We start from the raw sequence: 23,939 nt of genomic DNA on the forward strand, positions 1-23,939 counted from the left end.
GGCCAAAAAAACCTCACCTAATCATGCCTATCATGGATATGATCAGGATGGAGGCCCAAAAAAGTCAAATGAAAGTCGCAGAGCAGCAGAGTATATTAAACCTTTGGGAGGCAGTGACGTGTCCACTGTGATTATGCTAGTGGGGACTGGGCTGTCTATGACAAACACAGTGAGATAGAGCTATGCATGGAGCCACTTACAAATAGAGGAAAAAAGGTTCGTAATGTGAAACAGACCTTTACATAAAACACGCTCGCTAGAGTTAAAGGGGTTCTCCGCTTTGGTCAATAAGCAGATCACAAAGTATCCCCTTGCTGGAACCTGCAGTGATCAGCTGTAATCCGTGGGGAAACCTTGCAGTAAGTGCTCAATTTTCCTGCAGCTCCATCACAGGGGAAATGGAGCATTACACAGTGCCCATTCATATCAATGGGTTGTCTGTGTATTGCAGGACAGGACAAGTCCTCCAGAGTCAGTGACAGTCTTTGTAACCGCTCTGCACTCTGGCCGAAAGATGAAGATCCTAAATAGAGCACCCCCTTCTATTAAAACCCCTGAAAGGTTATATGAAAATGAGTTTTCTAAAATGAACAACCCCTTTAATCTTAATTTCTGGTGTTTTTTTTTTTGTCTTTTATAGTGCACTCCACCTCTGTCCCTAGAAGATCTGCAAGCTCAACTGCTGTCAACAACAGAGGGACATTACAGAAGGATGTGAAAAAAACATGTAACATTACTTATTTAAGCTGGCTTAATATGTTAGATGGAATTCGACCATTTCAGTCAATCAACATTTTACGAGATGGTCGACAACCAACCGATGACTGGCGAAAAAGTTATCGGTTATATTCGATTTTTTTCCAGCCAGTCGTTGGCAGAAACTATGTGTATTTGGCTGATCTACTCATTTTTCTTTTTTAAACGATGTCCCTGATTGTCCCATTGTCATGTGACTGATCGGCCGCAGTGACAACATCACTATTTCCTTTGTTGTACACATTCTGATTTGATGGCAACATTTAGGACATTTATTTTCTATATAAAAAAAAAAAATTCCCACAGGAAAGAAAAACATATTTTAGTGTATAACTAAAAAGTGGAGGTGTTACCTAATAACTAATCATATTTTAGCGGTCGTGTTTCTAGTGTGGCTGTAAGTAAAGTTAGTGATGTGCTTAGTTATTATGAGCAGAATGGCCCTAATTTGAACTGGTTGGTATTAATATAGAATATGTCAGATTACCAGTAGGTGATCAGGAATCCCCTACACTGGCACTGTCGTCATGCTCATGGGTGGGTTTTGCCTTCTCTTTTTATTTCCTGGCATATGTATGCCATATGAACATCATAGCGGCGTGTGCCCCACTTAGGACCCTCCTCTATGAGCCAGAGCAAAGAGACGCTAACAAATAGAGGCTCTCGCTCAGGCGGACCCGGCCCTTCCATGTTTTACATGGTCTACCATTCATATAAATGACCAACATGCAATACCACATTTCCACTCTAGCAGCTGGTGCAGGGGAAATGTATGACTGGCGGCAATTAGCTTCAGGTTTCTAAGACCTGCCCAGCAGCAATCATCTGATCGCTAGCTTCAGTTGTAAAAAGAGTTGTCTCCGTGAGACAACCCCTTCAAGTGTAAATCCAGGATTTTAATTCTGGTATTAGGACTTTTGCCTTACATCTACTCTGTTCATTTTCATAGACTCCCCATCTATGGCAATCTCTCTTTTCTGGTGCTAACTATACTTCTCTATTGGTTTGCTCCTCTTCTTTGTGTCGGGGTATTCTTGGCCACCACAGTACTGTATTAAAAAATAATAAAACTATAATCCAGATTCTAGATATTAACAAACACTAGTGCAATTTTTGTCTTTTTTTTTTTAAATAGATCTTTCCAGATTTCCCAGCATCACACAATGCCGCTCGCCGCAGCAGGAGACTTTCACATGTCATTGGACTTATGGAGATTTTCATATCTTATCTGGCTCGCTAAAACTGCAATATAAAAAACCGTACGACTTTTAACTTTGTTGTTTTTTTGTAGTTTTTAGATATTTTCAAATTCTGCATATTTTATTTTTACGTGTAGGTACATCTTTAGTGACCATACGCCACTAGTACATGGGGGAATTGCTTACATAGCAATTTTTTTATCGGAATCACCTAAACGTTCAACAAACTTCTGACATGTCATAGGAACATGTCATAAGTTTTGATCGGTGGGGTCCGAGCACTGAGATCGCCACCCATTGCTAAAACGGAGCGGCAGAATCTGTGCTTCTTCGTTTCTGTTGGGGTTTTCTCGGAAAGCCGACGTAGTGGTGTACGTGCTCAATAGACAGTCTATGGGGTTACATCGGCTTTCCGAGAAAAGCTGAACACAAACTAAGCGGCTCAGCACTCGCACAAGCGCTTCGTTTAGCGATTAGTGGGGGTCTCAGTGCTCAGACCCCCACAAATCAAAACTTCTGACATGTCACTATGACATGTCAGAAGTTGTTGAACGTTTAGTTACCCTTTAAGTAGACAGGAAATAATGCAGGCTGCTATTTATGGAAGATTATATTATGCCTATAGAACAGCAGGCAATAGGGTTGTTTATATGACACTTTTTGTCTGTGGAAGAAAGGTATTACGTACCATTCCAAAAATATGTTCACGTCTTTAGCAATACAATATTGCATTTTGTAAACCTTGCACCTTTGAACAATAAATACTATAAAGTTGCTTTTATTTGTGGAGGAAATGCGCAGTACAATGATTAAAAATATGACCCCCATATTTTCTGACATATTTGTGCTGATTGTTGTGTTAACAATAGTAATAGATGAGCCCCATAGTGTCTATTCTCACTGCCGGTATATGGACGCAATTAAGCTTCCATATTATTTTTATGTCTGCAATACCCAGACCACCCGTGGTTCTACTAAACCAAATTTAACTTACCATAGGGTTCTATAGTGGATAAAGGAATCACTTGTATTATATTTATAGTATCAATGGTAAAATATTGAGTTATACCTTAATATATCTTATTTTTTTCTTGCTTCAGAGGCTTAGATTGGACCGAGTGTCCTGACAATGTGTCAGCTGGAGAAAATAGCTGCTACTTCAGTAAAGAACACACTTCTGTTTGGGTGGGATATCATGTCCGCCTAGTTAGTGAAAATATCAGGTTTGATAAATATTCCTTCACAGTCGATGATATTGGTAAGCTTCCCTTTTATGTAAATAAAGATTAATTAATGTGTGCTCAATTAAGCATTATTATATACTTTGTGTTTCAATTACTCACTATTTTCAAGATCTCTGCTTACTGTCAAGAAATTGACCCATTCTTGTTTACATCCAGAGGCTAACACCTGTCCTGATCATGTCCTTGTGACAAGAGATGTGACAATAAATCTATCTGAGCTCTCTCCTGGATCAAGCCATGCCCCCATGTCATATTTTTTTTTAACATTAGATAGTTTGGATTTGCCATCCGACAGATCATAAACGCAAATTAGATGGGATTCTGAATTATGTGATTCCCATTCCGTCTGGGGGGTCCCGTCTGGGGGGTCCATACAGAGGAGGTCCCGAAATCCAATTTCTTGGCCGCAGAGCAGGATGACCATGTGCTGTCCCTCTACTTAGAGATGTATGGGAGTGTTTCCTTTATGGAAACTGCTAACTGCACTCATTCATTTCCAGCTGAGCTGTTAATGACCCTCATGTTCATTTTTATGGAGAGGGACCTTGCATGCTTGTTCTGCTCTCTGGCCTAGAAGAAATATTTAGGGCTCCTCGTCATTGGCAATAGTGGAGATCACAGAGGTTGGACTCCCATCTAACTTTTATGACCTGTCTGATGGCATACCCAATGACTGGACATGTGGCTCCTATTACTGCAGAGGTTGACAGCCTCCTTTGTGCCACGCCAGGAAAGAGGCTGTCAACATAATTCTTGACAGTGATGGTTATGTCATAGTCTGGTTCCTACTATAACCAGAGAATGAACCAATCAAGAAGCACAATTTCCTACGACTTCGGTTAAGGTCGAGATACTAAGTTGGCGTCAGCAGAAGGGGAGCCAGACAAACTATAGGGATTTTAGGGATACGTTTGCTAGGGGTAACAGCCACACCAGTACAAATACATGTTCCAGGAAATAGAAGTAAGAACTCAAGTAATGAGTAGATATAGTAGATTAGGGTACATAGTGCAGTTGAGCGCAAGTTTTGTGTCATCACATTTTGAGAGCTATCGTTTGATCGCTGGTAAAATACACTGTAATACTTAATAGGACTTAATAGGAGCACAAAGATGGCAGACCTGGGGGCGTTCAATGAAGGCCACCAGGCTGTCATGGCAACCGTTGGGGTGATGGAGGGGCCGCCATGTCTTTCTAACGGCTGAGAATCCGCTCCATACTCCCCCTTCCCATCTATAGCTTACAGTTACGTCAAATGTAGGAAAGGGTTTAAGAGAGTAATTAGCAGCAAGGTGTCACTAATCAAATGCACCAGATTAGTTAATTATTAAGAAGTGTGACTGCCTCTATAAAATCTGAATTTTTGGCCCACAATATGACTATATGGCTATTAACAGACAGGTATTAAATGTATAATTTAATCACAGTGGGTACCTACCAGGAGAGAACATTATGCTCAATGTACCGTCATCTCCAAGGAAACTTAAAAAAGTAGTTGGCATGTCGTGGAGACAGATCTCCTTAAATTAGGGTATTAGTAGAAGCCTTAATAAAACTAAGCTAGCAGGGTCTTAGTTTAGGGGCTGTCCAGTGGATACAATAATATCGGCTAGCTTAGTGCAATGGCCGCCACGTCCCGCCGTGCCTGTATACTTACTGGATTCCGGTGTCTTCTGGCTTCTGGCCAGTGCCAATCTTCTCCCCTGATCTCTACTTCTGGCAGCCTCCCACGCCACTGACACTCACCTTCTCCTCTGACTCCTGTTTCTCCTAGTACGCGGGCACGCTGACTCTCCCAGCTTTTCCTGGGTATAAAGGGTCTTTCCTTTCCTGACTACTTTCCCTAAGCAGTTAGAATCTTACCAGCTTGTCTAGAAATTCTGTGCGATAACTTAGTTGGATTTCCTGCGACTGACCTTTGCCTGTACCGTTGACTATTCTTGGTTGCTCGTGTCCTCATCTCTTGCTAGTGACACATGACGAACCTCCGCTGCTTGCCCTGACCTTTTGCTCTAGCAACCATGAGTGCCTGTTTACCGCCTGCCCTGATCTTTGCTCTAACTGACCATACAAACTGTCTACTAATTTAGTACTACGCCTGTTTACATTGGACGTCACCAAGGGAAACTAGTCTCCTGCTGGGGAACCTTAGGTCGCTACCTCCAAAGTCCAGATCCCTGTATAGGAGTTGAAGGGTGAATACCTGGGTCACCTCAGACTCTGCTCCCTGGTTTAGCCCTACGTCAAAACTCTTGGTGACACAGTGGGTCCACACCATCTTCTGCAGGCCCCGTGACAGTCTCACTATCCACGGGCCCTGTGTTAGGTAATCTCACAGAAACCCTAACTTAAAGAGGTCTGTCTCCCAGACAAATTCACTTTAATGCCCTCTATACTATACAAATCCAATTGGAGTTGGGGATATTCTGACAGGTCCCAGTTAATGTTTTTATAAAATAAGTGTTTTCACTGTATTTTTTGTAATGCTGACTTTGCAGAGCTGTGGAGACGATGACTATAGCTGAGACCTACATGTATAAGAAGTGACATCAGTTGCAGGGATCTGTTTATTGTGCTGTATACTTATTCTAAATTTGATTGTGTTTTGTCAGTGAGACCAGACCCTCCAATTGCTCTGAACTGGACGGTTCTCAATGTCAGTGTGACCCGTTTACGCATGGACATTCAATTAACGTGGTATCCTCCAGCTTCGGCTGATGTTAAAAGTGGATGGATAACATTGCAATATGAAATACAACTAAAGGTGGTCAATGAAACCCAGTGGAAGCCGGTAAGAAATGGTTCATTGTAGTGTGAATGCTAATGAATAAGTCCTCATGCACATGACCCTATTAGAACTCCATACAACCTCTTAGTTGTATGGAGCCGTAATAGGGGTCCTATAGAATTTGAATTTTGATTTAATTTAAAAAGTTGGTACACGGTGTACTGTTTTCGTCTTTTCATGAATCTAAGTACAAATAGGAGAAGCTTTCCTCCATGATATTTATCACATGTTCACTGTTTGTCTGTTTTAGTATGATGTTGTGACCACCACATATTCCCCCATCTACGGACTGAAAATAGGGAAGGAATATTTGGTCAGGGTCCGATGCCGGCGAATGGGGAATGAACAATTTGGAGAGTTTAGCGATGTATTATTGATTCCAGTTATAGCTTCTATAGGTATGTATCAGCCAGTAACCTGCTTCATCTGTATATCAAAATTGGAAGAACCACATAGTCATTGTGAATAATAATAACCCTTATTTACATGGTGCTATTGTATTCTGTAGTGTTTTACAGTCTAAGAAGCAATAAACTTACAAAAAGAGCATACAATAGAGAGAACACAGCCCATATTACACTGTCCTATTATATTATCAAGTAAGAATAATGCAATAGTGTCGAATATTTTTACATTGGATTATAAATGTGTGTGCTTTTATTTGCCCTTAGAACAGGGTTTCAGCTGGTTCACATTCGGTGGTAGTCAGGGTGTATTTTGCCACATATCTGCATTCAGATTCTCTCTTTTAGAAGCACTTTTATTAATTGTTCCTAGAAGTACTTGTAGGAAAAACTGCAAAATATTACCAGCGCTGGTGGGAGGGTCCTATAGTAAGTATTATAATGTGGCCCTTTCTGGTGCTGGTTAACATTGTGATACCCCAACCACCAGAAGGTCTTGGTGCTTGTTTGCCCCATCTTCTTTCCATGATCCTTGGGTTAATTCTCTGCACACTTGTTTGGAGGAACATTCAATTTAGGAAAGCAGCCATGTAGGTCAGGGCTCCCTCTGTCCACTGACACCATAGCAGCCACATTGTCTTCCTCTATGGAACGATTGATCTTGCATGGTACCATATTGAGATAACACAATTGTAGTTGTTTGTGTTTAGTTTTTCCCTAAGGGGCCATTCACATATATCCGTTCCCACTGTAAGTTTCCCTCTGGCATGTTGCAGAAAAGCCGTAGGGAAACTGATGCTAGAACGGATCCCATAGCTTTCTGGGATCTGTTATGGCACATAGGACATAAGATGTGGCGCCGTACAGCGCCAGACCTGTGCAGGAGCCGGATCCAAAAACGTTACCAGCAGTGTTTTTGTATCCGGCTCCCTGGGAGGTCTGATGATGTATCCTATGTTACTGCACTATTCGCAGCATGCACAGTGGGTGCTGCCGCATCCACCTTCGAGCAGCATCTGGCATTGGACTTCCTGGCCAGAGAGTTGCCGACGCTCTGACCGGGGATTCCGCTACTAGAGGAAGCCCCTGACGTCCCTGTCCTTATATGGACAGTGATGTCAAGGGCTCCCTCTAGGAGCGGAATCCCCAGTCAGAGCGTCGGCAACGATTCAACATCGGGATTCTGTTACAGGAATAGCCCCTAATGACACTGTCCATATATGGATAGTAACGTCAGTGGCTCCTCCTGGAGCAGAATCACAGGCCAGAGCGTGGCCAATGCTCTGGCCGGGGTTTCCCCTAGAGGGAGCCCCTGACTTCACAGTACATATATGGAAGAGACATCAGGGGCTCCCTCTAGGAGCAGAATCCCTGACCTGAGCATCAGCAATGCTCCAGGAGTATCCCCTAACATCACTGTCCATATATGGATAGTGACGTCAGTGGCTCCTCCTGGAGCGGAATCCCTGGCCAGAGCGTCGGCAACGATCTGGCCGGGGTTTCCGCTATTAGAGTGAGCCCCTGATGTTCCTGTGCATACATAGACTGTGACGTCAGGGGATCCCCCTGGAGTGAAATCCTCAGCCAGATTGTTGCCGACAATCTGGCCAAGCATTCCGCTCTTAGAGTGAGCCCCTGATGTCTCTATCTATATATGGACATTGATGTCAGGGCTCCTCCAAGAGCAAAATCCCTGACCAGAGCTCTGACTGGGGATTCCATTCCTAGAGGAAGCCCCAATGGCGCTAGCTACAGGGGGGCATAAGTGTCACTATCTACAGGTGGGCGTAAGTATCACTATCTACAGAGGGGGTGTGGAGCACTATCTGCAGGGGGTTGTTGGGGGCACTATCTAGAAGGCTGTGTGGCGCTATCTACAGGGAGCTGTATGCGGCGCTATCTACAGTGGGCTGTGTGGCAGTATCTACAGGGGGCTGTGTGGCAGTATCTACAGGGGGCTGTGTGGCAGTATCTACAGGGGGCTGTGTGGCAGTATCTACAGGGGGCTGTGTGGCAGTATCTACAGGGGGCAGTTTGGAGGTATCTACAGGGGGCGCTGTGGCATTATCTACAGAGGGCACTGTGGCATTATCTACAAATGAAATTCATCAGTTTTTAAAACGGATAGTAAAAAACGGAAGCAAAATGGCTGACAATCGACCGTCAAAAACGGAAGCACAGACATGTAACGGATGCATAACGACCGTCAAAACGGACAAAGAGGGCCGTTTTTAACGGCCGACACCCAGACCCTGTCTTGTGAATAGAAACAACAGCAATCCCAGTGTGGTATGGGGTGGGTAGGAGATGCGGAGTGGGATTGAGTAGCTGTAAAGTCGCCAAAAACTAGCTACTCCCTGAAGTTAGGGCTAGTGTTTGGTTCACAAGGCTGCTTCGAAGATCTGATCTGAGGTGGTGTGAGTGGACAGCAGTTGGCTTCTGAGCTCTCCCTCTCGGCACTGGCCTCGGCGCTTCACTGAATATGACACACGTGACATTACAATTTGTGTGTCAGACTTCAGTGTAGTGCCGAGGCCAGAGATGAGAAGGAGAACCTAGACATGCCAGGATAACGACAGAAGTTTTGTGAAATGACAAGTACACAATATGTATCTAATCTATCACAAACTATCACAAATTGACACATTTTCAGACCCTAGATTACTTTTTTGGCAGACCATTCTGGTAAAAACTGATGTTAAAAACTAAAACAGATGGTAAAAACTGATCACAGCTAACGACAACCGATGATAACTGATGGTTTTGTAGTAAAAAATTGTGAAAAAGCCTGATGGCAACTGATACATTTTTGCATCAGTTTTTGCATAAATTCTAATCATTGAGAGACAAAAAAACTGATGCTGATTCAACTGATATATGTGAACGCACCCTTATTGAAGCAAAAAAAAACAAAAAACACGACATAAACCCCACAACAATGTATTGTCAGGATTTGCCTTAAAAAACACTGTATTCCCTAAAAACTACAAAAACTGAGTGGTTGAATCATCAGGGCATCCCTTTTCCTATGCCCTGCTTGGGACCTCTTCTATTAGCCAAAGTGGCTCATTCAAATGGGTGCCAACAATATTACATGTTCATTGTAGGGAAATGTTTGGCTATGGGTTTCAGCTGCCAGGCCCACATATTTGTCAGATGTAGCTTTTCCATGGGTTTTTTCTTGTTTTGGGGTTGAGGGCTTTTTTGGCTCCTTTTCAAAAATGCTTCAAAACTTTAATTATGTACTGGGTCTTAGGCCTGGTTTTAAACGGCAATAATATAGCAGCATCTTATTATGGATGTAGTGCCCGGATCCCTCTAAATTCTACTGAACTGAACTTAGATCACCACAAGGTTCTTTGGTGATCTACAGTAACTTCAGTTTAGTAGAACCACTGGATAGGGGGTCTATACTGGTATCTGTAATGACAGTCATGTTCTTTTTGCAGATCCGGAGTTTCCGTGGCCCCTTTTCCTTATCATTGGAATATTTGCAGTCCTGCTGGTCCTGTCATTTATTTTGTTCTGTAAAAAGAAAAGGTGAGTTTATAGTAAAGTTGTAATCGCCGACTAATAGAGTAACATTCATCAGTAAGAAAAAAAAGTCAGACACATAGGGGGATTTTACTAAGCAAGATTCACCAGTATTGGAAATGGAATTATACTATTGATAAGTCTTCCCCATATTCTTTATTCTTTGAGAGGGGTTCTCCTTCACCACAACTTTAAATAATGTATTAGGGAATTTCATAAAAAATAATCCCCTAATATGGGATTATTATGTCAATCATTCACCATAACCATGGAAACATAAATAAAAATAATAGGTGGTTCTATAGGGAAGTTAAAATTTCCTTCTATTTCACTAGAGATCCTATATCAGAATAATGAAGGCAGTTCATGGCACTGGTTTAGTCTCTCCACAAATTCCAGAACACTGTTTAGCAGAGCTGTAGCTTGCTGGAATGGGGAGGGGGCAGCGGCTCCGAGCCCAATTATATAATGGTTGAGGATATTTTGTAAAAGGAATCCCACTGGACGGCGCTGATCCACCCAATTTCAGGGAAACGGATCCAATAAACTCCTTAGAACAAGGAGCTACCGGTAAAGATTCCAATAAGATCCTAGTCTTGTCAGGTAAGGATCTTTAAACTATTTATTGCGTTTTTGAAAAGTACATACAAGGAAATGCTACGCGTTTCGTGACCGGACCGGTCTCTTCATCAGGCATGAAAAAACCCAATGACGATACCTCGCCTTGGCTGGGAATATATAGCCTGTCAATGATTCACAAGGAGGCTCTGGGTCAGAGTTCAAAGTTAAAACAAAACTGAACATTTGATACAAAAAGACACATAGTCCAAACATTCAAAGTATATAAAACTGTGACATTGTATTTAGTGTAAATAGTCACTATACTAGTGAGTACTTTTCAGGGTACACGTATTTAAAAATGTATTGGCCCCAAGTAGAGTCCGTCAATGGACCATTCCAATCCATCCAGCTTCCATCAAACATCATCAAACATCATCTTACCTGCAAATCAAAATCCGTTATTTACCTACTACAATGTTCTTGCCCGCTTCAGTATATAGGGAGAACCACACAGTCACTACACTGTAGGTTAAATAAACATCGATCCAATTGCATGAAGGGGTTCATGCAACATAGTATCTCTAGGCACTGTACGTTACAGCATAACAAAGACTTTAACTGCTACACTATTACACCCATAGATTTTGTAGATCCAGCAATAAATAATAGTCTTCATACCCTAAATAAACGGGAAGTATATTGGATGTACAAACGAAATACGTTCAGTCCCATAGGTCTTAACATTATTACCGAAACTATAATATAATATAATAACACACGTAAAACTAAACTGGATTCATTTGTATCTGGGATATTTCAGTTTACTGTTAAATGACAATTATTGTGTAAAGAACAAAAGACAAATTGCTATTGGTATATAAAAATATACTGATGACCCGCAACTGCTATTTCACCTTATATTAATATCTAATATCTAATGATTTTGTAGAGAAATAAATATAACACACTTACCTGCCTTCCATGGACGGGTTAGCAGTTCAGGGATGTCACTTTTCTGCTAAGAGTGATCTCTGTCCTATCGTCCACATCACCCGCTGAGGTGATCTTTCTAGTTATTGCATAAGATTGGACTAAACCAAGATAGTCATTTGACCATCAAACAATTAAACAGACTAATGTCTAAATACCCAAATGGTCAGCATTATGTCCTCCCGCTAGGACATGCTAGTAAAATGATGCTCTTTCTATGAATAAAGTTTTCTTCAAAAAAATCCTGCCAGTGCGCATATGCAGCACACTATCAAACAATTGGCATAAGAATTATTATATTCTATACTACACTAAAGTTTACCATATTATCATCTTCCTCTAAAAAACTTTAACACACGTAATTATTTTAACACTGCTTTTATCATATTTTACCAAAAGCAACAGTGATAATTTACATTGAGCGTTTTTTTATCACGTTTACGCTCATGCTTTTTTATTTAATTACAATTTCATTTATTTTCGTTAAGAAAATTTTAAATACGTGTACCCTGAAAAGTACTCACCAGTATAGTGACTATTTACACAAAATACTTTTTGTATCAAATGTTCAGTTTCGTTTTAACTTTGAACTCTGACCCAAAGCCTCCTTGTGAATCCTTGACAGGCTATATATTCCCAGCCAAGGCGAGGTATCGCCATTGTGGTTTTTTCATGCCTGATGAAGAGACCGGTTCGGTCTCGAAACGCGTAGGATTTCCTTGTATGTACTTTTAAAAAACGCAATAAATAGTTTAAAGATCCTTACCTGACAAACTAGGATCTTATTGGAATCTTTACCAGTAGCTCCTTGTTCTAAGGAGTTTATTGGATCCGTTTCCTTGAAATTGGGTGGATCAGCGCCGTTCAGTGGGATTCCTTTTACAAAATATCCTCAACCATTGACAACGGAACCCTACGGGTCACCGGACATATCCCAGGCTGCAGACACCCTCTGACTTCTATGCTATCAAGGACGTTGTGCTTCCAGCACAACGAGATCAGGTGAGCACCGTCCTGTATTTATCAATTTATTCTAATTGTCCTGGGATGATGCACCATGTGCGCCGTGTTTCTTTTTATCCTTTTTCCATAGTTACAATTACATAATGGGGCCCACTCACATGGTGTAGCTATAGTCGCAGTTGTAACTGAACCCCTAAGCCAGGGGGACCCACAGGCCCCCATCGACGCACTAAGGTTGACTGTACTTAATAAGCTAATTCTTCATGCGTGCGGAAGCATGTGTATCTTGAATTGTCCTCCCCAGTCTCCTCCTCTCTGGGACCTCTGGTGTTCTGGGGTGCCGGTTTGGTGGTGACAGAGGAGGAGAATTCAAGATACACACTCTGCTGCACACCGCACTGCTGAGGGAAGGAGCTCATTAAAGATGTTAGTACATGTTAGATCAGCAACTACCTCTTTATCCTAGGTGCTTGTTTTCTGAGGCTGCTACCAGTGCCTACTGTGTGACCATTTTAATATGTATGTCATTCCTCTGTACTGTATATGAAAAAAAAAATAGGATATGCCATAAATTATCAGTGTGGGAAGGCACTATGGGAGCATGATACTGTGTGGGCTGAACCGGGTAGAGGAGCGTTAGCTGCACACGAGCGAGCAGTCTCCATCTCTGTCTATCGTAGATATTGAAACAGCTAAATAGAAAACCATGTTAAATCTAGTAATGGCACCAATTTGGGAACGGCCTAAGGGTATGTTCACACGGCCTATTTACGGACGTAAATCGGGCGTTTTTGCCCCAAATTACGCCCGAAAATAGCGCCTCAATAGCGCTGACAAACATCTGCCCATTGAAAGCAATGGGCAGACGTTTGTCTGTTCACACGAGGCGTATATTTACGCGCCGCTGTCAAAAGACGGCGCGTACATAGACGCCCGCGTCAAAGAAGTGACCTGTCACTTCTTTGGCCGTAATTGGAGCCGTTATTCATTGACTCCAATGAATAGCAGCGCTAATTACGGCCGTAATGGACGCGGCGTTCAAGCGCCTGCACATGCCGGTACGGCTGAAATTACGGGGATGTTTTCAGGCTGAAACATCCCCGTAATTTCAGCCGTTACGGACGCCCTCGTGTGAACATACCCTAAGGGTATGTTCACACGCTTAACAAAAAACGTCTGAAAATACAGGGCTGTTTTCAGAGAAAACCGCCTCTGATTTTCAGGTGTTTTTGAAGCTGAAAATGAAGCTTCTTTTAATTTGGAGCTTCTTTTGAGGCAATGGAAAATCAGCTCCAAAAAACGCCTCAAGAAGTGACATGCACTTCTTTTTACGGAGCGTCTTTTTACACGTGAAAAGACGCCCCATATGAACTAAATGCTGTTCTTCCCATTGATTTCAATGGGCAGATGTTTGTAGGCGTTCAGTTTCCGTTTTTTCAGGCGTTTTTTGAGGCGTAAATGCCCCATGAAATACGCCTGAAAAAATACCCTAAGGGTGGATATAATATGTGCTGCACTGGGGCCCTTTAGACTTGGGGCAAAAAAAAAGGTTAGGAGGACAATGGTGGGGCTTCTTAGGGTATGTTCACACGGCTTATTTACGGATGTAATTCGGGCGTTTTATGCCTCGATTTACGTCCGAAAATGCGCCTCGATAGCGTTGGCAAACATCTGCCCATTCATTAGAATGGGTCTTACGATGTTCTGTGCACACGGTCATTTTTTTTACGCCCGCTGTCAAAAGGCGGGGCGTAAAAAAGACGCCCGCGTCAAAGAAGTGCCTGTCAATTCTTCAGACGTAAATGGAGCCGTTTTCCATTGACTCCATGGAAAAACAGCTCCATTTACGTCCGTAATGGACGCAGTGAAATAGCGCCTCAACATGCCATTACGGCTGAAATTACGGTGCTGTTTTCTCCTGAAAACAGCCCCGTAATTTCAGCCGTTACGGACGTGTACGTGTGAACATACCCTAACTGTTTGTAGAATATAAGTACAGGGGGAATTATTACTTTGGGGGCACAAAGGGACCACTATTACCTTGTGGTGGAGCAATAGGGCACTATAATCTTGTGGGGGGGGCACAGAGAGGGCTTATTACTTTTCAGAAACAAAGAGGGGTAATTACTATGGGGACTCAAAGTGGGTATTATTGTGTGGGGGCTCAAAGAAGATCACTATTAATGTGGGGCAAAAAAGGTCCACTATTAGTTTGTTGGGGGCACAAAGGGGGAATTTGCATTGCGTAACAGCACATAGGGGCAGCTATTTCTTTGTGGCGGCACAAAGGGGTATTAATGCGAGGGCGCACTAAGGAGTGCACTATCACCATGGGCTGCAGCCGGCGGCCATGAGGATAATTCGTGTGGGGGGGTAGGGGTTTAGTGGTTTCAAGCTGAATTTTTGAACTAGGGCCCATGAGCCTTTAGCTATGACCCTGTTGTGCAGGATTCGGTTTACAATGCTATAGTTTATATTTATGTCATTTTCTAGTACATTCTGTAAAGTGGTCTCACTTTGTGTTTTCATCCAAACATGATTTACCAATAAAGCATAGTCCAGTAATATTCCTTTAATCCTGAATCAACGTAACCTCATAGGTGCTGGATTATCAAAGATTCTGGATTATTGGACTGTCATAGAAAAGTATATAAAATCTATAAGATTTTGCTAATACAAAAGGTTCCTTTATCACTTGTTAGAGGTTGACGTTGTAATTTGTTCTCTCTGCTCAGTCCTCGTGTTCTTGTTTTGTAAAAATTCAAGATGGTCATGAAGTTCTGTGCTGATTTATCAGAATTTCTTGATTTTTGGCTGCTGGACTAAAGGAGTATCACCGTAAAAGTCTATTATTTGTTCCTTCGATACTTTAGTAACTTCAGGGTGAAATAGATGTACCAAACGCTTTATAGAAAATAATTTATTTTGTTAAGCACCGTACATAAACTTTGATTCTTTCCGTACAATGAAGGCTGAAGATGCTGATTCTTCCTCCAGTGCCTGTTCCAAAGATTAAAGGGATTGATCCTGTTCTACTACAAGTAAGGCTGGCATATTTTTTTTTTTTAATATGGCCATAATAATCAGTTTATAATTTTTAGTAAATTTTCTATAGTACAGAGAAATTAATAGTCAAGTTTTTTGTTATTTTTTTTATCAAACATGGTGTGTGTAATATTTTCTCATTGATTTAGGAATGCCTGGCTTTACCAATGGCCGTTTGTTTCAAAAGGATCCAAAAAAACAGATGAATATTTTATTGTATCGTCAAAAGGACATGTCAACTTATATATGGGTGAGCACTGAACCGCTTTGTTTCTGATCGGCTTTTCTCGGAAAGCTGAGCAGTTGCTGTAGAGGCCCAAAGACTTTCTACCGTACACCATTACCTCGGCTTTCCGAGACAAGCCAATCAGAAACCAATCGGCTCTTGCGAACGGTGGGGGTCTCAGTTCTCAGACCCCCATGGAAAAAAACTTCTGACATGTCCCTATGACTAGTCAGAAGTTTTCTGAAAGTTTAGTTACCCTTTAACAGTGGTATAAGGAGGGGAAAAATGTCCAGCAAGTCTAACTAGAGGCGCCAAATTTATCACACAGCATGCAGCACTACGATAAATTTGGTGCTTCTAACTGCCTGGTCTAAGATTACACTGTTTTACTATTAGACCGTATTAGTGAATCTGCCCCATTGTTTCTTATAAAACATACCTCAGCTGCTGCAGAACCTCAGCTGTTGCAGTACGGGGTGCTTCCTATCCACCATTGATTGATTGATTTATTGATTGATATGAAACACCCTTATCCTTTTCATAAAGAAGGACTGGAGCATTTGAGGTGTGTATTATGATGATGTGTAGCAGCTAGGACACACAAATGTATAACACATACTGTAGCTGCTGAAGAACCTCTTTTTAAAGAAAGAAGCAGCATTACATGTCAGTCAATCACTTGTTGGAACAGGAAGAGCTGTATTATAACCTGTTTTGGGCCAAAATTATAAAAGACAGTTTTGAGAGGAGCATGTTTAGGATGCTAAACCCCAGTGGTATAACATGCCTTATAAAATGGCACACGTTAAATTGGTAGCCAGATGATTTATGATTTTTCATATATATATATATATATATATATATATATATATATATATATATATATATATATATATAAAATATACCATATAACAAGTCTAAAAACAAAATGCAACATGTTTGTATATAGTGTTAGGGTAATAGAGAGATGCCAAAGCTTACATCGTTTATATTTTCATTATGTGAACAGTAGGGGAAATATATTAAAACGCAACCAATTTGCATTGACGGACCACATATATTAAGAGGTGCACGTCTTAATATATTTGGTGCATCTTTGGCTGTCCGTGCGACAGAACTACAAATCTATGCTTGCTATGAGCAGGTGTAGATTTGCAGCATAACTTCGTTTCTAGCATAAACTATATAAATCTTTCTTTCCAGTGTAGGCCCTATCCCCTTAGGCTAAACGTTCGGAACATGGCGATAAAAATAAGACAGTAAGAGATAGAGTAAGACCTGCACTATGTTCTTCCCAGCCTCTCTGCCGCAGTGCACTGGCAAGACTGTTTACCTGACATTTTATTGAAAACACTTTATTGTTAAACAGTGTATCCATAGCAACCACAGGATAGGTGATCAGTATATGATCGGTGGGGGTCCGACACCTGAACCCCGCACCGATCAACTGCTCCGGTTGCCGTCAATCACTGGATGTTGTGAAGGGTATTCAGTAGTCGGAGCTGGAAGCAGAAGGCTCCAACTTCTGCATAGCTGCCGTGCTGCAGAACTGCTCCTATTCACTTGAATAGGGGCACAGCTGCAGTACTGCAGTTTGGCCGCTATTCCGTGATCAGAGCCATCTGCTTCCGGCATGGACATCCGGTGCCCAGAGGCAGCCGAAGCGGCTGATCGGTGCGGGGTCCGGTTGTCGGACTCCCACCGATCATATAGTAATGACCTATCCTGTGAATACGTCATCATTTGTCCATTCGTGGACAACCCCTTTTTAGGGTATGTGCACACACACTATTTACGTCCGTAATTGACGGACGTATTTCGGCCGCAAGTCCCGGACCGAACACAGTGCAGGGAGCCGGGCTCCTAGCATCATACTTATGTACGATGCTAGGAGTCCCTGCCTCGCTGCAGGACAACTGTCCCGTACTGAAAACATGATTACAGTACGGTATAGTTGTCCTGCAGCGAGGCAGGGACTCCTAGCGTCGTACATAAGTATGATGCTAGGAGCCCGGCTCCCTGCACTGTGTTCGGTCCGGGACTTGCGGCCGAAATACGTCCGTCAATTACGGATGTAATTAGTGTGTGTGCACATACCCTTAAGCTCAAAGCCGGAACTTTACAGTAGCCATATCATTCCAGTCCCCATGTCAGCACTATAAATCAGATTTTCTAAAAAATAAACTGAAGTAAAGAACCACTTCAACATGTATAATATATAAACAAAATAAAGATGCTTTGTGGTATTGGGCCCAATGTAAATGATGAAAGCTGTCCATGAACTTATATTTCTACTTTTGTCAATTTATTGATGCTGGTATATGCCAAGAGTTCACACATATTCATGAAAGCCCAAAATACATTGGGGGAATTTATTAACCTTTCAACGCCAGCTTTCTGGTATAGTAAAGTCGCAAATGCATCAAAAGTCGCAATTTGCTTTAAAAAGATACGAGCTGGCTCACGGACAGCAGAAGATGCGACAAATGTATTAAGAGACCTGCACCTCATAATAAATTTGCCGCGTCTTACTCCTGCGGGCTTCATCCTGAGATTGGCTTCTGAGACGCCAGCGTCGGTAAATCTGCCCCATTGTCTGGAAATGGCAACCATTCAATCATTATTGTTTTAATTAGCAGTCATTGTAAATAAGTATTAGTTGGAATCTTCTAAATGTCATGATCACCATCTGTTGTCCCTTCACATGTGTATTCATAACATGCTTTTGCCTTTTGAACAGAAAGGAAAGTTGGATGAAGTCAGTTCAATCCTTGCCAGCCATGACAGCTACAAACAACAGCTATGCAGTGATGATCCTTGGGTAGAATTTATTGAGCTTGATCTTGATGACCAGGAAGACAAGAATGAGGGCACTGATACTGACCGGCTTTTGGCAGAAGAATACTCCAAGGCTCATAGTTGCCTGAGTGTTAAGGACGATGACTCTGGCCGGGCCAGCTGTTGTGAACCAGATATACCAGAAACAGATTTTGGCAACAGTGATATGAGCAATGAAACCTCAGATACCGGACATTCTCACAATACAAAAGATAACCAAGTAGATCTCTTGTGCCTTAGTGAAAAATCAAATAGTGGAGGTGTGCCTACAAATTCTCAAATGCCAAATACAGAAAATATTTTCACAAAACCAGAAGATGGTAAAGTTTGCCCAATACTTGGAAATGGGACGAGTATCGGTTCAAAGCCAAGCATGGATTTTTATGCCCTTGTAAGTGATATCACGCCAGCTGGAAGACTTCTTCTGTCACCAGGGCAAAGAATGAAGATGGAGAACCAAGAATGCAATGAACCAGCCATCCAACATCCAACAAATCTCAACATGGACAATTCTTATGTATGTGATACCGCAGTAGCGGCATTCTGTGCTCTGAATTTCCCAGTAGAGGCCTCACAAAGTGTTCAGCAGAATCCTGCCCTGGATAGCTACTTCACCCCAGAAAGCCTTACAGCTGCCACCATGAGCTCTCGTGCCACAGAAAAAGCTTCGAGTTACGAGTCACCCGTGGCTGACTATACCTCTGTTCACATAATAAACTCACTACAAAACCTCGTGCTCAACACTACTGCTCCACCAGGGAAGGAGTTTCTACAACCATGTGGCTACATGTCCACAGATCAAGTGAACAAAGTGATGCCATAATACGTTTTGATTTTGGAGTTTCAGAGCATGAGCTTGTACTGTTCAACCAAAAAACATTGTCCACAAGCTTTTATTTGTGTTTATCTTGTAAAGCTTAAGCTAATATATTCAGTGTAAAAATGCCAAAAATGTTTATCAAATAATTTCATTTATGTAATGAATTGTAGCATAGGGTAGTCTGTTTCTAGCTACTGCTCAACCGTCACCTTGGAACACTATCCACATGGTATCCATCAATCCAAACTATACATGTCATCATTATTCAATGTTGTATGTACCTGGTTATATCTCATTATTTCACATGTAACCTTTACATTGCAGGAATGGTTCAACTTGAAGGGACACCTACAATATTTAGAGTGTTCCTTGGTAGATTGATATCCATTAGGACCTGGTGTGGATATCTAGACTGGTTGTAAGATGTGAGTTTAGCTGAAAATGGGCAAAACATATCTTCTGTAGGGTAGGACGTCAAAAAAAATATGAAGTAGGTGGGAGATTAGAGTACAAAACTTACAATTCCCTCGAGATTGAAGAACAGGCCTTAGAAGCACCTTCCAAGGATGTCTTGGGTAGAGATGCTGTCCAATGATGTCTTTGGATGCTATTGCAGAACCAGAAGTTGAATTCATGTGTGTAAACTGTTTCTTAAAGCATAGGAGCCCAGAATTTCTTCATCTTAGGTCCTACTCTGTCATTATATTATAATGTAGATAGATGGCAATGGAAACTGCTTGGTTTATGGACATACATCATATTGAACATATCATAACACCGCCAATACAGTTGGTGACCATATTCGATGCAGACCCAACAAGCAACCCTAGTTTTAGTTGTCTAAAAGTTGACAGCTATTTTATTTATTGAATGATAATGTTTAAGGAAGTTTTATAATGCAATTGCTTATTGCATTATCTCACATGCAATGCAAATAGATTATTGGTAAGACTACATGGGGGCAGACCAGGTTAGTATTGAAACACAGAACTTTATGTATGAGCTGATATTTTATAATAGTAAGGTTAAACGCAATTATTATATAACGCTGTATGTTCTGTAAACCCGACCATTCTGCCAACTTTGCCAATACTCATTTATACAATCTAAATGCCGATTCCACATTTTTTTTACAGAGTATATTTTTACATTCAGAAGCCTGAAACGTGCAATGACTGTGCGGCGTAAATGTACGGATTCTACAGATATATCAATTCATTGTATGCAGTATTTTCCTAGAATATACAAAGATTTAATAGGTAGACACTCAATATGGCTCTATTCTAGCTTGTAGAAATTTTGTGGCCCATTTTATTTCTCACTCGGCAGCTTTTTTGGCTTGCCAGATATTGGTTAACTTTAGTAGTCTTCATGGTCTGTAGTGGTTCTAGATCAGCTGGAGACCTGAGAACTGTTCATTAAAGGAATTAGATTGACATGATGAAAGCTCTGTAGGTAATGTATTGAGGCATATATTGTATAAAATAACATTTAAAGGGTATGTTCACTTTGCAACAATTTGTATTGCTCTAAAGCGTCTAATGTAAATGATTTTTTTTTTTTAAATAGCAACTTTGCAGATATTCGTGATTAAAAATCGACTGTTTATGTATACAGCTCCTATGCAGACCTATGTGTCTTCATGGTTACAGACTATCATCCTGCAGTTATAATCCTTAGCACGTGTCCCCTCATTTTTGCTAACCTACCTATGTGTACATACCCTTTAATGGAGCTGATATGCTAAGAGCTTCTTTCACACCAATATCAATCTGTGCAGTTGAGATCCTTTTCTTTTTCTAGAACAGTAAAAATAAATTTTATACTGAAAACAAGGATTCCCCCCACACAAAAATATTCAAATGTAGACCTAGACTTAGGGTCCTCTAAAGGTGTAAACGAGTGCCGATCAACAAGACAGCTCATTGATCAGCTCACAAGGAGATAGTATGAGGACGAGCGGTCGTTACTACAATCGCGCGTCCCCATTCATTTCTATCATGTCGGCAGCATGTCTCACTGTTTACACAGGGAGATTTGCTGCCGACAACGATAATAATTTCAGCTGCATAAATAATACAATCAGCCGATGAACGCTTGTTTGCCCGATAATTCGCCCATGTTAAAGGGCCTTTAGATTACGCTTATATGGACTAGACAAATGAACCAATAAATAGAAATCCCTAATAGGTAGTTTCACAACATTTCCATCAAATCATGCTTAGAATGTGCCCCTTTATGTGTACCATTATGTAGTAGAGCTATGATTGTACCTGTAATTTGGGCTAGTCAATCCCTCTGCCTCCCTAAAACACGCTGCTTAATTTCATTATGTATCTTAATCGTAGTCTCTTTAAAAGCATTATAAAACAACTAGTGCAAGCGAATATAAGAAACTTCGTAATATATCTTATTAGAGAAAAATGCCACTTTCTCCACTTTCCTTCCCCCTGTGTTATTAACTGTTCAGGTTACAGCTGTCCATAGAAGTCTATGGAGTGGGAAGGAAGAGGAAGTAGAAGCAGGGGGACTTGCTAACAGTCTCCTATACACAGCATACAGACAAAATCCATAATGCAGCAGTAAGGAGTATTGTAGTTGAGAATCCAGTACTGTGGTAAGATATAACACTTACTAGATGCAGTATGGAGGGAATTACACAGCAGTCAGCAGCAGTGTAGCAGAGAATCCAGCACTGGGATGAGACAGTAAGGCTGGGGCTAGACATAGATTTCTTTTATAGTGAGTGATAAATCGCTGTTCATAGGAATTCATTAGGCTAAAGCAAATTATCTCACTACAAAAAAATGCTGTGATTTCATTGTGATAAATCGCTGTCCATAGAAACGCATTGAGTAGCTTGAAACTCTTTTCAAAATAGCTCTAGACAAGTCTGTAGCTCTAAAATCCCAGCATGTAGCAATTAAAAAAAAAGACTAGCAAATCGCTTGACTGGAATGATTTTGAAGAGATTTTCAAGCTACTCAATGCATTCCTGTGGAAATTGATTTATCGCACACTACAAAACAAAATTCTAGGTCAAGCCCCAGTCTTACACTTACCAGCAGCTGCAGCCGTGTGTGTCTTTCTCTCACTTCTGCTGCCTCCTCCTCCTGCTGCCCCTACCCTCTACATAGACTGGTATTGGCAGCTATAACCTTATCTCACACTGGTGCTTAGCAACCGTTTCCTCTCTGCATTACTAAATACAGAGTGAATTCCAAGTGAGTAAACAGTTAAGAAAATGGATAGGAAGAGGAAAGGCGTCTGATAAGTGGAGAAAGAGGCATTTTTCTCTTATAAGATGTATTACAATGTATTACAATATATTACATATATTACAGAGCGATCTTTGTCTTGACTTTTAATGCATACACAGTGGCAAGAAACTTTAACTTGAATTATTCAATGAGTCAAGATAAGCTTGGCTACATCTATACCTTGCTGTGTCTGGGAGCCCCATATGAATGGAGTGATACTGCGCATGCAAGTTAGTCAAGATAAACTGTGCTACATTTGTATATTAAAAAATTTGGATTTCTGTTGGTTTTATTTACATGATCCCAAGGCTCTTACTTATTAATATTTACTTGTGTTAGATTTAAAGAGCCTCTGTCACCAGATTATAAGTGCTCTATCTCCTACATAATCTGATCGGCGCTGTAATGTAGATAACAGTGGTTTTTATTTTGAAAAACGATCATTTTTGACAAAGTTCTAAACAATTTAAGATTTATTCAAATTAGTTTCTTAATAGACAACTGGGCGTGTTTTTACTTTTTACCAAGTGGGCGTTGTGAAGAGAAGTGTATGACGCTGACCAATCAGGGACCAATCAGCGTCATACACTTCTCATTGTTCTAGCCCAGCATCTTTCACTGCACAATCACACTGTAACAATGGGCTGGAACAATGAGAAGTGTATGACGCTGATTGGTCATTGATTGGTACACTTCTCTTTACAATGCCCAGTTGGTAAAATGTAAAAACACGCCCAGTTGTCTATTAAGAAACTAATTAGCATAAATCTAAAATTTTTCTAACTTTGTCAAAAATGATCGTTTTTCAAAATAAAAACCACTGTTGTCTACATTACAGCGCCGATCAGATTATGTAGGAGATAGGGCACTTATAATCTGGTGACAGAGCCTCTTTAAAGGGAAAGTTCTCTTTAGTAAATATGGATCTCATGGAATATTAAAAAATATGGCCATTAGTGAATATGAAGGAAGAGGACAGGTCACGTAATGACAACAGTTTTCATTTCTTACTAGAATTACCATTATGTTCATTTTCTATAAATGGGGCCAAATATTTTTCAGTATCAGTGAATCACACTAAAGTGAATATGCAGGTTAGCCTATGTTCACACCTGCGTTGTACGATTCTGATGTTCTGCTCCGTCAGAGGACCTGAACAAGGGAATAACGGAAGCAATGGTTCTGTTGCACAACGTCCACCATCGGCGGCCGACGAATGTCAATGGGTTCGGTCGGCTTCCGTCGGGGTGTCTGATTTTCCGGACACAATAGCACAGCATGCTGCGCTATTGTCTTCGGTAATTCCTGCCG

The 23,939-nt window shown here is 41.2% G+C and overlaps 1 protein-coding gene and 1 long non-coding RNA gene across 3 annotated transcripts in view; one reads left to right on the top strand and one right to left on the bottom strand.

The window, feature by feature from the left end:
• GHR (growth hormone receptor) overlaps positions 1-22,982 on the top strand; it is a 378,351-nt gene extending 355,369 nt beyond the window's left edge. For both annotated transcript variants that reach the window (XM_075839462.1, XM_075839453.1), the window contains 8 exons: positions 641-727; positions 1,892-2,015; positions 3,056-3,213; positions 5,812-5,990; positions 6,238-6,385; positions 9,841-9,931; positions 15,411-15,480; positions 18,451-22,982. In XM_075839462.1, the coding sequence (XP_075695577.1) occupies positions 641-727; positions 1,892-2,015; positions 3,056-3,213; positions 5,812-5,990; positions 6,238-6,385; positions 9,841-9,931; positions 15,411-15,480; positions 18,451-19,371 (1,778 nt within the window). In that variant the 3' untranslated portion in view covers positions 19,372-22,982. The remainder of the gene's footprint in view (positions 1-640; positions 728-1,891; positions 2,016-3,055; positions 3,214-5,811; positions 5,991-6,237; positions 6,386-9,840; positions 9,932-15,410; positions 15,481-18,450) is intronic.
• Positions 9,316-23,939, bottom strand: part of LOC142661846 (uncharacterized) — a 61,696-nt gene continuing 47,072 nt past the window's right edge. Inside the window, exons 3-4 of the long non-coding RNA XR_012850827.1 lie at positions 21,092-21,167; positions 9,316-9,916 (exon numbers count right to left, since the gene is read on the bottom strand). This is a non-coding gene — a long non-coding RNA (uncharacterized LOC142661846). The remainder of the gene's footprint in view (positions 9,917-21,091; positions 21,168-23,939) is intronic.

Source organism: Rhinoderma darwinii, chromosome 1 (assembly GCF_050947455.1).
Source record: "Rhinoderma darwinii isolate aRhiDar2 chromosome 1, aRhiDar2.hap1, whole genome shotgun sequence".
NCBI lineage: Eukaryota > Metazoa > Chordata > Amphibia > Anura > Rhinodermatidae > Rhinoderma > Rhinoderma darwinii.